The following is a 13,308-nucleotide window of genomic DNA, read 5'->3' as shown; positions in this document are numbered from 1 at the left end:
GTTGTTTTGTTGCCTTTGTTGACCAGAGCACTGTTGCTGCTTTGCGCCAGTCATGGATAATTTTATCACTCACGTCCAACTGTCTGCCAGATTCCCTTTCCCCGGCGCATATGGAATTTTTCATCGCATGAGCATTACGGAACTGACGCCGGAATTGAAACTTGAGCACATGGCTGGAGTGAATGCTGTGGGGGCCTGTGCATTTAGCCTGGCTTCGGCGAGGTTATATGATTCTGCATAACATTTAACATGTAGTATTTTCTTTTTGAACCCTCTTTAGACTCATACCAGGTACGTTTAATCTGTGCACTTTTTAAAGTTGCTGATTGTTTATCATGTTTTGACTATGTTATGTTAACCTTGCTCATTGTGGGTCAGGCAAAGGAATAATTGCTATTGATATTGACATGTGCTGGTCAACATCTAGAAGGTTTAGCTTTGTTGCCATTGACCAAAGGCTTTCAAGGGGAATTGCGGTTAAAACAAGCATGCAAATGCTTAGCTTTTTAACATGTGCTTATCACATGCAGGAATGGGTTGAAAGAAATGGTCCACTTTTTGTTGCATGAGGTTAGTTGTGTCATCATATTGGACACCTTAGGATTTCTTTTAGGATGGGCCGCAAGGATGCTGCTGCTATGCATGGGAATGAGAAGAAGCACTTCAGCAGTGTCAAGTACCAACGCATGCAGCGCACCAGTGACGGCTTCATCGACATCCAGGTCTGCCTTTTTGTCCGCTCATTGTAAAAAGCCCTCACTAATATGTGTAAAATAGTTTCAGAAAACCCTGTCCCGGGTGCCCAAGAAGGCCATTGCGCTCGCAGCGTGCCTGTTCATCGGTGGCACTGTGTTGATTATCTTGGCATCATTCATTTTCGCTGGATTCTTTGATCCAAAAGTGAGTATGTTGTTGACTTTTTTCTTTGCATAGAAGTCAATTTGTCTGCGATTTGTGGTTCACATAAGCAACATTTGCTACAGAAAGAATTTGTATTTGCCATAGTGGAGAACTTTTAACCACGAGGGGATCTTGCGCTGTGTTTGCACCTCGTCTCCATGAAGCCGTCTTTGCTGGGTAGATGTATGTCGTGTGGCTTTGGCAATTTTCATACGGGAACATTATCTCGAGCATCAAAATTCTTTAAAAATTCATTGATAGGATAGTTCTTAATGCTTCAGTTGTGGTTGTCATTTTATGAAAAAAGAAATGAGGCAAATGTGGAGTTGTGCAGTTGCTTAATCATTGGCGTTGTTTTTGACAATTGAGGGGGCTGTATCTTGCTTAGCCCGTAACACTGAAGCAAAAAAAAGTAATTTCACAGTACTTTCAAAGAAGCATGCTGGCACCATGCAACATGCTTTTTAGTCTCGATTGCACGCTGTGTGCCATATTTTCATTTGTGTGCTGTATTTTAGCTCAGCGTTTTAAATAAACTAGGTACAAAAAAATTTCAGTGTCACTTGTCCAATTGCTTTTCTTGTGTTGTTCTGCAATGAAGCATGCTGAGCATCTGGTACAAGTCGGCATGCGCTCACTCAGTGCAAGCAGTGAGTCCAGCCGCAAATCCCATCTAAAACTAGACATTGGAAGAAGTGGTAAATATGGAGAAACCACACCTAATGGTGGCATTCCATGCCTTATTTATGCCCTTCTTTGTAGGGTTGATTTCTTCCAACTTAGTACGTATACCATTGTGAATGTTCATGTTGTGCTGATGGCGTGACAAGAAGATGGATGCGAATGAACTCGGATTGTTTCTTTATGTCAATTTCAAGAGTGGGTGAAATGCCCCCCCCCCCTCCAAGCCTCGAACCCGCGAACTGTATGCACTTTTGTTGGATTTATTATTCAAGTGCTGCAACATTGGAATGCAAATAGCGTAAAACAGACTGACTGATTTTATTTGCTCCTTAGCCTTATTAGAACTTGTTTGTTTGTACAATCTGATGTGATAGCATCCCAGTGAAAGATGTTGGTTGATAGATCCCACTTTAGAAGTGCCATAAGCACTGTGGCTATGCTCAGATATTTTATAATCTAGTCAGATCACGCCTCGCATGCATGGTTCCAAGAGCACCAAATTTTAATGCGAGAGTGTTAAAGAGCTCATGTCGCAGAAAATCTGGCGTCGTCAGCATTGGCGTTATTGATTGTGAGCGAAAAATGCACGAAAAGTCCCCAGAGAAGCAACCTAGGAGGCAGGTGGGCCACCTTGATCGCGTAACCTTGTGGTGTCGTCACAACCTGCCCACCGGATTGTGAGCAAACTGCATACATAATGACCGTTTAGTTTTGTGCTTTATTTTGCTTTGATTCACCTGTTCCCCTCTGTAATGCCCTTGGGCCCTGAGGGTAAATAAGTAAATATTACGCAGGAAAAGGACATGTAAACAAACGCTATTGTCTGCCGCATTTAATTACCAGGAGGCGTGGCTTTTGGCACCGTGGTTTTAAATGGCTTGGAGTGCTCCTTGCACTTACCGCTTTTGCTTCTTACGCTGTGTATTATTTTGGGGGGAATCAAAAAATTAAAACCAATTTTTTTTGGTTATTTACCCTACCATTGCCCCTTAAAGATTGTGGCAGGGACCTGACTGGAACCTGTGGGGGTGCTCCGCCCCTTTTGGCTTGCTTTCCCGCGGTGCCTCTTCCAAGTTAACAAACAAGGGAGGGCGCCGGCATCGCAGTGCCACGGATGACGTGGTTGCTGCGCGCGTGCAGTAGGGAAGATGCACTCTTCAGCTGGGGATCTCATCACGTACGGACGTGTCGGCATGGCTCTGTGCTCTTCGCCAGTGGAGCGAGGCCTTGTTGGGGAGAACGTTCTCCCATATCTCGTCCTGTCTGGCCGTGGAGTATCACCCTTGCCCTAACGTGGGCGAACATTCGCTCGTAACCGTGGTGGCGAGACGGACGACCTCGATTCCATAGCGTATTTTGTTGCTAGCTGGCGTTATTGTTGTGGCAAGAAATGCCTGTTTGTGTCAGCCAGGGTGTTGTTCCTTTGATCCCCTCCAAGCAAGGCCCGCGCTCCTAAAACCCCTCCATGATGCTCAAGCTCATCGCTAGACGGCAGAAACATTATGGAGGGGCTTTAGGCCCGCTGTGGTTGCCTTGCGCTGGGTGGCGTATATGATCACGGAGTGGGGTCTGGTGGTTTTGAACTGCGCCAGCCGCGGTTATGCAAGGAAAACGTATTTATCCTCCTATTAAACTCTGGCAGCCCAACGTGGGGCCTGCTCTTGGAACATTGGACGACTGTCTGTTCGGTTCGCGGAACGCTCTTTTGTCCGGACTTGGCAAGTGCTAGGTCTAGCGCAAATTTTGATCGCTAGGACCTGCGGCATGCTTTCTTGAGTGCAAGGTAGATTCTGCTGCAGCATGTTTGAAGTTTTCGACATGCTATGCATACGAGAACCACATGGTCTGCATTGAGAAAGCGCGACGCGTAGCGCCCGCAGAGTTGACGAGCCCGAAGCAAGCGAGTACGGAAGCTGCTTGGGTGGTCCCGAGTTTTCTGTACATATGTTTCTTTGCTGTCTGTTTCGAATCTGGGAGTCGCAGCTCCGGGAACCGGGTGGCCTGGAGCCACGGGGGTCGATACGAGCTCGCTGGTATTGCAGCTCGGCACTAGGCGCTCCGATACTGTCTGATACGGTGGGCGCGGGCTGCTCAGAAGCTGCTTCATGCAGTGAGTGGGGTAGGAGCACCTTACAGAGCTGATGTCTCCTTGCGGCTGTGCGCACGTAACCCTTTTTGGGTCTTCACTTTGTTTGTTGTCGTTGTCAGGGTGGTAGTTAGGTCTAAGGCTTTTCGGAGCTGCCTGCACTAAGTTAGAGGAGACACGACCAATGGACCGTGGTGTCGGTAGGGGCGCGCATTGCTGCCCACTCATTTTTGTAACTTCACACGAACTGAACAGTCTCGTTCAACTCAAAAAAGGGCTTTGTTCACTCGAACTTCGCGTTTGCACAGCCGTCTGACACGTTTTGCTAGCGAGTTAAGCATTGTGCCACGAGGCCCTTGCGGGCGCCGTTTCTCCTCCTGTGACCTCCATTAAAGGCACGCGGAGCTCGTTTCTGCAATCTTGCAGATCCATTGGAGCCACCCGGGCGTGCTGTCCTGTGTGCATCGTCTCGCTGCCGTCTGCTGCGACAGAGCTGCCTGTATCCTGTTTGGCGCATCCGTCCAGGGCAGCTGTGGCGAGACCAGACATCAGTCACCTCCGGCTGCTGTTGCGCTGGCGATTACTGCAGAATCCTACCCTTCAGTTTTCAACTGGCCTTCTCTTCGCGGGCCTGCAGAGACCTTCACGCCGCCTTCAGAACAACGCAGAAGTCTGCGTGGACGCTGTCGGCGTGACCTCTGCTGCATGACCTGCCTCAAGTGCATGAAGACAAGGAGAGGCCTCCGTAGCATGTATTTTCTGGCGCGTGGGTCTATTTAAGGTATGGGGGGGTGTGGGGACGCTCCGTTCTCTTTGGTTTGCTTCCCCGCGATACTTTGTGGTTGACAGCGCTTAGACACAGGGACAAGGGACAGAAAGAGAAAAGACGATGGCACAGACGCTGAACTTAAACTTTATTCCAGAACCGCTGAAACACTTCATATATACCCAAAACACAGGCGGCAATTTTATGCACTCGTGGCAACGAGATGTGATATGACGTGTAATGGTAAAACAACAAAAACTAGAAAAAAAAACTAAAGGATAGAACGGGGAAGGATAAAACCAGAACAAGGGGAGAGAAAATTTTTATAAACAAGTCATATATAAAAAAACTGCCAACATGTGAAGCAGTGGAACGGTTTAACGAAAAGAATTTTCAAGATCCGGTCCGTAAACATGGAACTAAAACCATACACATAAACACAGATCAGGTGTAGTGAACAAAGAAGGTCATAATGGCAACACTCAATGGAACCAAAATTGTGCTCAGGTAAGCAAACCAAAATTGAGCAACAAAGGTGAAGCCAACAATTAACACAACTAAACGCAGAAGATGAAGTGTGCTAAATGACTAAAAGGGGAAAAAACGCGCTTGAACAGCAACGGTGAAGGCAACAATTAACATGGCTAAAGGTAGAAAATAAAGTACAGTGAAACTCGGAGACAGATAAATTGTCAACAAAATATAAGATGGCTGAAAGCAAAAAAAGAGAAAGGGGAAGTTGGCAGAAGAAGCAAAGCATGTAACACGTTTGTAAAACCAGGGCCAGGTCAAACAGATCCAGAAAGAAAGGCAGTCTCTTTTTCCGAGAGTGTGCTTACACATTCACCCTGCAGCCTCAAAATCTTGGCGGCTTCCACTATTTCACGTGGCAGCTTATTGCAGTGCTTTTTTAACACAGTGGCTTTTTCGAACATCGGGTGGCATCGTTTTTTTGGGGTCAGAGTTTTGGCAGAGGACTGACAGATTCCTAAGAGATGTACCTGATAAGTCATTGTTATGCTCCATTAGCCTATCATTGTTGTATCGGCCTGTTTGGCAAATGCATACCTTGAGGCAAGACAAAGGGATTGAGTAAGCAACGCCTTCCGCGCATGCTGCAAAGGGCTTTCTGTGCTGCGTGGTGCAGCTTGTGTTTCTTTTTTCTTTTTCATTTACGATCCGACACAGCTAAGATGTGCGCTTTTGTGTGTTCATTCGAGTGGAGCTAGGGTACTTTTTTCGGGAAGTGCCTTAAATTTTGAGTTTTTTTACAAGTACCCTAGATCCACTCGAATTAGCACACCAAATGCCAGAAAATGATTCCATGTGCTTCCTGGAGCTAAGAATCTTTATTATGCCAAATCACGTGTGCTGGGAATTTGAACCGAGAGTCAATAAGCCCGTCCTACCTTATTACTATGATTACTTGAAGCTGGTCAAAAGAAGCATCGTCCAGTCTACCTTTATTAATGCCTTGAACAAGTCATGTGAGCACAAGGTGTAGGAAAGCTTCTCAAACCAGGCATTCAGGCTCACACAATCAGGGTACCCATCACAACTCCTCTCCACTGTTGCAGAAAAAGTTCAAAAAGTACTAAGCTCGAAAAACGTGACCCACTGGCAGAAGTGCGCAAGCAACGCTAAAAGGTTGCTGTTATTTCTTACATGCGCCAAATTTCACACAACCTTAAGAAAATTGGAGAGAAAGCAGGAATAGATGTCTTTTCTGCCTCCTAGCACCTATCTCAGCTCTGTTAGATCAGAAATGAAAAAGAAAAGAAAAAACAGAGACTGCACTAGGTGGCTCAGAAAAACACTTAGCAGCATGCGCGGAAGGCATTGTTTACTCAATCCTTTTGTCTTGCCGCAAGGTATACATCAGCCCAATAGGCCGATACATCAATGATAGGCTAAGGGAGCATAAGAATGACTTATCAGGTACATCTCTCAGGAATCTGCCAGTCCTCTGCCAAAACTCTGACCCAAAAAAGCCATGCCACCCGATGTTCAAAAAAGCCACTGTGTTAAAAAAGCACTGGAATAAGCTGACATGGGAAATAGTGGAAGCCGGCAAGATTCTGAGGCTCCAGGATGAATGTGTAAGCACACCCTTGGTTTCACTCTCGGTAAAAGAGATTGCCTTTCTTTCTGGATCTGTTTGTCCTAGCCTTGATTTTACAAAGCTGTTACATGCTTTGCTTCCTCCAACAACTTCCCCTTTCTCTTTTTTTTGTTTTGTTTTTATCCTTCATACTTTTTGTTGAATTTCATTTGTTGGTATTTTGTCTGTTTTTCTCGGTTTTGCTGTACCTCATCTTCTACCTTTAGCCATGTTAATTGTTGGCTTCAACATTGTTACTCATGAACATTTTTTCCCCTTTTAGTCATTTAGCACACTTCATCTTCCACGTTTAGCTGTGTTAAGTGCTTACTTCACCTTTGTTACTCAATTTTCGTTTGTTAACCTGATCACCATTTTGTTTCCATTGAGTGTTTTTTCTTGCCATTGTGCCTTTCTTTTTTCACTATGCTTGATCTGTGCTTGTGTGTATGGTTTTAGTTCCATGTTTATGGACCGGTTCTTGAAAATTCTTTTGGTCAAACCGTTCCACTGTTTCACATGTTGGCTGTTTTTTAAAAATTACTTTCTTATAAAAACTTTCTCTCACCTTTTTCTGGTTTATCCTTCCCTGTTCTGTCCTTTGGTTTCTTGTTTCTAGCTTTTGTTGTTTTACCACTACTTGTCATATCACATCTTGTTGCCACGAGTGCATAAAATTGCCGCCTGTGTTTTGGGTATATATGCAGTGTTCCGGCGCTTCTAGAATAAAGTTGAAGTTGAGTGCCTATGCCGTCGTCTTTTCTATTTCTGTCCTCTGTCCGTGTATCTAAGCGCTGCCAACCACAGTGGATCAGCACCAACAAGCCCAAAATCTTGTCCTTTCCCGCGATGCCCTCTTTCCTAGTTAGTTACCTTAACTAACAACGGAGGGTGCCAGCGACGCGTGCAGAGGATTTTCTTTGGCTGAGGATCCTGTTGCATACGGACATATCGCCGTGGCTTTCTGCTGTTCACCAACGGAGCGAGGCCTTGTAGGGGAGAATGTTCTCCTGCATCTCGTCCTGTCTGGCCATGGAGTATCACCTCTGCCCTGGCTTGGGCGAGCATTCGGTTGTAACTATGCTGGTGAGTCGGACGACCTCGATTTCATAGCGTGTTTTGTTGCTAGCTGGTGTTATTGTTGTTGTAGCAATAAATGCCTGTTTGTGTCAGCCAGAGTATCGTTTCTTTGTTCCCCTTTGAGCAAGGCCCATCGTGGTTGGCGTGCGCTTGGTAGCGTATGTGATCACAGGGTGGGGTTCGACATTTTTGAACAGCGTCAGCCGCGGTTATGCGGGCAAAACGTATTTATCCCCGTTACAACCCCCACACACCAGTGGAAGGTTGTTTTTTTTTTGTTCAACTTTGCACTGGGGTCATCCAACTGTGTGCTGAGCACTGCCTGTAACAGCTCGAAATGAAAGCTATAGTAGCCTAAGTGCAGTTTCCATGTCGCTTTTTCTGATGACTGCATATTGTGGACTGTGAAGGGTCTAACTGCTTGCAAAGGATGCAATGTAGGCTGCTGAAAAATGTTGCCACCAAGACTAGCCTGTTTAATGCAAACTTGAGTTACTTGGGTAATAAAGCCAGCAGGGCCAGACATTTTTTCCAGCGCTGAAGGAGTGAGATAGGACTGTGATAGACATCAACTCAACTTTATTGCAGGAAGCTACACACATATTCGAAAGCTCAGGTGTTTACCTGAGAGCAACCTGCTTTTCTATTTGAAGCGAAAACTTCACTATGCTAGATAAAGCCGATTTCGTCGTACGTTGCCGGTTGACCGTCAAGTGTGGCTATAGGCCTTACCATATGTGTTCCACCATGGTGCTGCACCACGTGACCTTTGAACTTTTGATTCAAAGGTAGAGGGCGGTAGAATAGGCCACAGCGTTCATTGGGTGACCAACCTCTTGTGATGAACCAATAATTTAATTGCCACCTGCCAGGGTGGCAGGGTGGGCGTGCTGCCTATCCAGTCTGCGGAACACACTCAACGTTACAGACGCCAAGCCGCATCTGCTTGCCTTATACACCACAGCATTCGCTCTAACCAGGTTCAGCAGTAGTTAAACCGCAGCAAATTTTCTTTTGCAAGGTTACATACACCAAATAAGCATTCTGTGATCAAGAAAGCTCAATTGACGCAAGGCCGGGTTATCATTCTTTAAAGATTGCACAGACCCACTAATCAGCAATTGTCGCGTTTACTACGCTGCCTATAATAGAGACAGCACCCTCTGAAACAAACCTGGCTTTTGTCCCCTGTGCACACGGGGGCACGGACATGTTTGCTTGCCACTATGTGCTTGCGGTCTCACCCCTTCTATGTCATCATTTTAGCATTGAAAAAGAAATTTGTTGACATAAGTTACTTGCCACGCATCTATTGCACCAAACTTTGCGAAGTACTTCTTTCTCAACATTTGAACATTAGCACTTGTTCATGCGGGAATTCATGGAGGCCAACTAAATATTAGCCTGTGCATGCACACCTGTCATGTTACTGACTGAAAATGAGGTAAAATATCTTCCATTGGCATCCCTTCTTTGATTCCTTGATAGTATTGGACATGCCTTTCCAAATGAAAGGTGCTGAAAAGCAGGCCTATGCTTCGTCTTTTTGCTGTCCCAGGAGCCAAGTTCGAAAAGGGGTTTGCTCATTTGAATGGCCCTCTGCAATTGCACGCTAGGCGTTTGGGCTTGTTACGCACTTTGCACACCTGGCGCCAGCTGTAGGTTCCACTTCTGTTATTGGTCAAGGCTGTGGCAGTGTCCCCAGTGGCTTTGCTGTCGAAGTTTTTCGCTGTGCCAATACCTGACCAATGTTGAAAAGTTCCTCCCTTGAATGATGGCAGCAGAAGGACACGAAGTGCATTCAAAGAGTATTTCCCAGTGTGTGCAGCAAGGTGCCCATTGAAGCTTCTCCAAACAGCAGCCGCATTGCCAGTTACCCCACTTATTTGTACTATTTGGTTAGTGTTTGCAAGTCTGCATGATTTCGTCTTCGTTTTGATTGTCTAACAATTTATGGTATGCCTTAATGTATACTTGTTTTTGCTTATGCAGTGACTTGAATATTGCCAGTTGCAGGGTTATGTTATCCAACTCGTTCATGCCCACTTGCAGTCTGCAGCAGGAAAGGGGAAAAGTTATGTCTTGAGTTCGCAAAGCCTCGCACAACTGCCACTTTTTTAGTGGGCATTTGCTCAGATGGTGCTTTGGTTTAGTACTCGTGAAACAGGCATGCCAGATGTCAACAGCAGATGTGCCATCAGGTGGTGGATCAGTGCAATTCATTCACGCAGTGAATTGTGTATGTGTGCCTTGCAGGTCTTTATTTTCTGTACTTTGGTCCTGACTGAATCAGCTATAAATGATTGGTTTGGTTTGGTTTTTGGGGGCTTAACATCCCAAAGCCACTCAGGTTATGAGGGACACCGTAGTTAGTGAAGGGCTCAGGAAATTTCGACCACACGGGGTTCTTTAACGTGCACTGACATCGCACAGTGCATGGGCCTCTAGAATTTTGCCTCCATCAGAATGCAGCCGCCGTGGCTGGGATTGAACCTGCGTATTTCGGATCAACAGCTGAGCACCATAATCACTAAGCCACCATGGCGCCTAGAAATGATTGATAGATGAGTTTGGGTTATATGGATAGAACAGCACAAAACCAACCCCTGGACAGGCCTGTGTACTGTGCGATGTCAGGGCATGTTAATGAACTCCAGGTGGCTGAAATTTCCGGAGCTCTTCACTACGATATCCCTCATAGCCTGAGTCTCTTTGGGACGTTAAACCCCGACAAATCAAACACAAGTGGATGCAAAGTTGTCTGTTCCTGCGCATTTACAATGTGCAAGTTTTGCATTGTTTTACCAGTGTGATAAACCCACTAGTCCAGGAAGACGTACACAGTTTTGCATACGCACTGTTCCTTCCTCTTTTAATCATTCATCAGTTTCATTCTGCTGTGCACTTGTCATTAATGCACAGTGACTCATGCAAATTTGGTTCATTTGGATGTTATTGTATGTGCAATGCTTGGCTGCATTTCTTCCAGCCCTTCATCTACTGTGCCGTGTGTGGTACTGTTGTGAGTGTGCACTAACTTATCAGACCTTATTAATAGCGCAGAGTTATGTATGCTGTCTTTTGGCTGTGGATTTATGCTGCTTAGGATCAGGGCTTCTTCAGATGTTAAATGCGGTTCTAAACAGACACTTTGAATCATAAAATAGTGCAGCTTTAGGTGGCAGTTGTTGTAGCAAGCTACACAGAACCCCGAGAGGGCAATAAATAAGGCTTCGTGGCAAGTCTGTTGCCATGTATACTGCTGCTACTCTTTGCTCATCTCACCCGTGCAGTTCTGTTGTTGTCCATGAGACACTGCTTGGTTAATGAAGACGATTTTTGACAGATATGAGATGGCCACAAGGTCATGTGGCCAAACATATTTTAATAGCTGCATTGTAATTGGTTTAAAAACTCTCTATATCCATTCACAGTGCAACGCACTGTGGTGACTGTCTGCAAGAGTGGTTGCATTGAGGCCTACAAACTACTAATGATATTGTAAAGTTCTGGAGAAAAGGTTTGCGACTCGTCTTGGGAAAATTTGGCCTTTTCATTGGCACAGGTGTTGCATTGCTTTCATTTCACATTCTGGCTTTTGCAAGGCGTTCACATATGTCAAATACAGTTCACTCGCAACAATTCACTCGGGTAGTTCAAACAAATTTCAAAATTTTGGTTGGCTGGCTATATTTTCAATGCATTTTAAAGCTGCTTAATTCACACCCTGATTTTCCTTAAATTAGGTTAATTCAAACTTTGTCATGCTTCTATGCTCCCGGTGTGCCAAAGAGCTGTGACCGAGGTTGGATATACGTCAGGTTTCCAGTGCTGCGTGAGCTGAAAATTCAACCCCTCCAACCAGTTAATTCAGATACTGTCCGAAGTGGGGGGGCTGTGTCGATCAGAGTTGCCCCGTCGCCGCGTTGTTTTGTATTCTGAGCTCTATCAGCCCATGACGATTGTGGCAGTCGGCCTCAAATCAGCGAGCCAAGCCCAGTGGTGCACCAGTTCAGATGCTATTTGGCGCGTTGTTGCCCCCCCCCCCCCTCTTTTACAAGGCATCTGGCCTTTCATGTGCAGATTTGCGTTCCCCTTGCTTGTGTTCGTGTAGTCCTGTGTTTCGATAATGCGCTAATCACTTGCGTGGTGAAGCATCCCTTACATGGACCAGTGCCGCTTGCGGCCAGGATCCACCTCTGCTGTGTCGCACCTGTGAAGGAGGCTGCGAAAGGCCTTACTATTTTGGAGCAGTTCTGCTTTGATATTCCCAACAGTGAGCATGCAGTACACCATGACAGAATTGCAAAGAATCTCCATTGCCGGGCAGCTTTCTCTTAAAAGCAGATGACCATTGCTTATTTTTTGATCAGTTAAACTTGCTGCAGTCCGAAGATATTTTTGAAAGTTTCTTTTCGTAGCCTTTCGACCTTTGGATAATTCAGATCTTTTTTTCAATTCCTTGAGGTCTTAACGTGGTTTTACTGTATTGGGAAACCAGCACATAATTGATACCAATATTTATGTTGTGCTAAATGTTCTAGCTACGTAATTGTTTAATGAAATAGATCTGAAATAGGATTCGTATGCTTAGATATCTATTGAGCAAATCGCATTTAGCTTTGGACATTGTCAAGGTGTACTTCTGGTAATCAAAGTTGCCACTTGGAAGTTTGAATTAATGTGAGTCTACTACACAAATGTTGTGTGCGGCTGGAAGAATAGTCACGAAAATAATGGATTAATTTTCAGCAGCGTAGGATTTATTGTCATACACATTTCAGGGTAGCATAATAATGAGGAGTGGTTCAAGTGTTTAGTGATGTAATTGGTGATGGTAATGTATTTGCACTTTGTAATGCTTCTGCATTTGTTTTTTCTGTTGCAGTACGATGACAGTAGCTGGCCAGTCCTTGTCCTGGGAGCCCTTATGTTCATACCTGGTGCTTACCACGTGCGCATTGCATACTATGCTTACAAGGAATATCCAGGCTTCACATTTGATGACATTCCAGATTTTGATTAGAATAGGCTTTCAACATTTTAACCGGACACTAAGGTTAGTGCGTGTATGTATCCATTTGTGTGACACATCCGTGCACTTCGAACATCTGTTAATGTAACGAATGGAATGCTGCGGTGGTGAGATGCAGTCTATATCTTCTGGGCCTTCTGTACAGTTCTCCAGGTTGTTGAAATATATGATGTGAATGTAAGCATTTTAAAATGACAGTAAATGTTTCTGCATATTGTTTGGTTTCAGAAGATTTTTGTAATGCAACAAGGGGAAAGTCTCTTCTTGTTTTCAACTTTGAAGAAACATACCCCTGTCTTTTGTGCAGATTTGTGTGCCAGCTTTGTAAAGAATGGAAAGTAGCCTGCATGCAAATGTGACATTTTACAGCATGTGCTATAGTTGCTGCCCTGTAGAGAGACTTGCCCATGTCAGATGCTCTGCTGTGTCCAATGCTCTACTTCAGCACCACCTTGCAAGCTTCTACTTGATTGTGTGAAGGTGACAATGCTCATGAGACCTGGTAAAAAAACTTGGGGGCTTTCTTGAAGGTGCACTAAGGAGGAATCTGAACTCGTCTTTTTACAACGGGAACTCGATCTACACGTTCCGAGCATTCTTAGAAACTTCAAATTATTGTCCTGTTCGGGGCCGATTTCCCTAATTTAAATCGGATT

General features: G+C 45.0%; 1 protein-coding gene across 10 annotated transcripts in view; it reads left to right on the top strand.

Annotated features, from left to right (window-relative positions):
- LOC144109453 (transmembrane protein 230) overlaps window positions 1-12,869 on the top strand; it is a 33,946-nt gene extending 21,077 nt beyond the window's left edge. For 4 of the 10 annotated variants that reach the window (XM_077642280.1, XM_077642288.1, XM_077642297.1 and 1 more), the window contains 3 exons: window positions 614-722; window positions 778-900; window positions 4,097-4,526. In XM_077642280.1, coding sequence (XP_077498406.1) covers window positions 615-722; window positions 778-900; window positions 4,097-4,450 — 585 coding nt within the window. In that variant the 5' untranslated portion in view covers window position 614 and the 3' untranslated portion in view covers window positions 4,451-4,526. Of the gene's footprint in view, window positions 1-601; window positions 723-777; window positions 901-4,096; window positions 4,527-12,505 lie in introns of those variants that run through there. The other 6 variants (XM_077642315.1, XM_077642321.1, XM_077642271.1 and 3 more) reach the window with 4 other exon arrangements.
- Window positions 12,870-13,308: the final 439 nt, after the last annotated feature.

Source organism: Amblyomma americanum, chromosome 1, assembly GCF_052857255.1.
Source record: "Amblyomma americanum isolate KBUSLIRL-KWMA chromosome 1, ASM5285725v1, whole genome shotgun sequence".
Lineage (NCBI taxonomy): Eukaryota > Metazoa > Arthropoda > Arachnida > Ixodida > Ixodidae > Amblyomma > Amblyomma americanum.
Note: the sequence above shows the minus strand (reverse complement) of the source record. Positions and strands in the feature narration are given on the sequence as shown.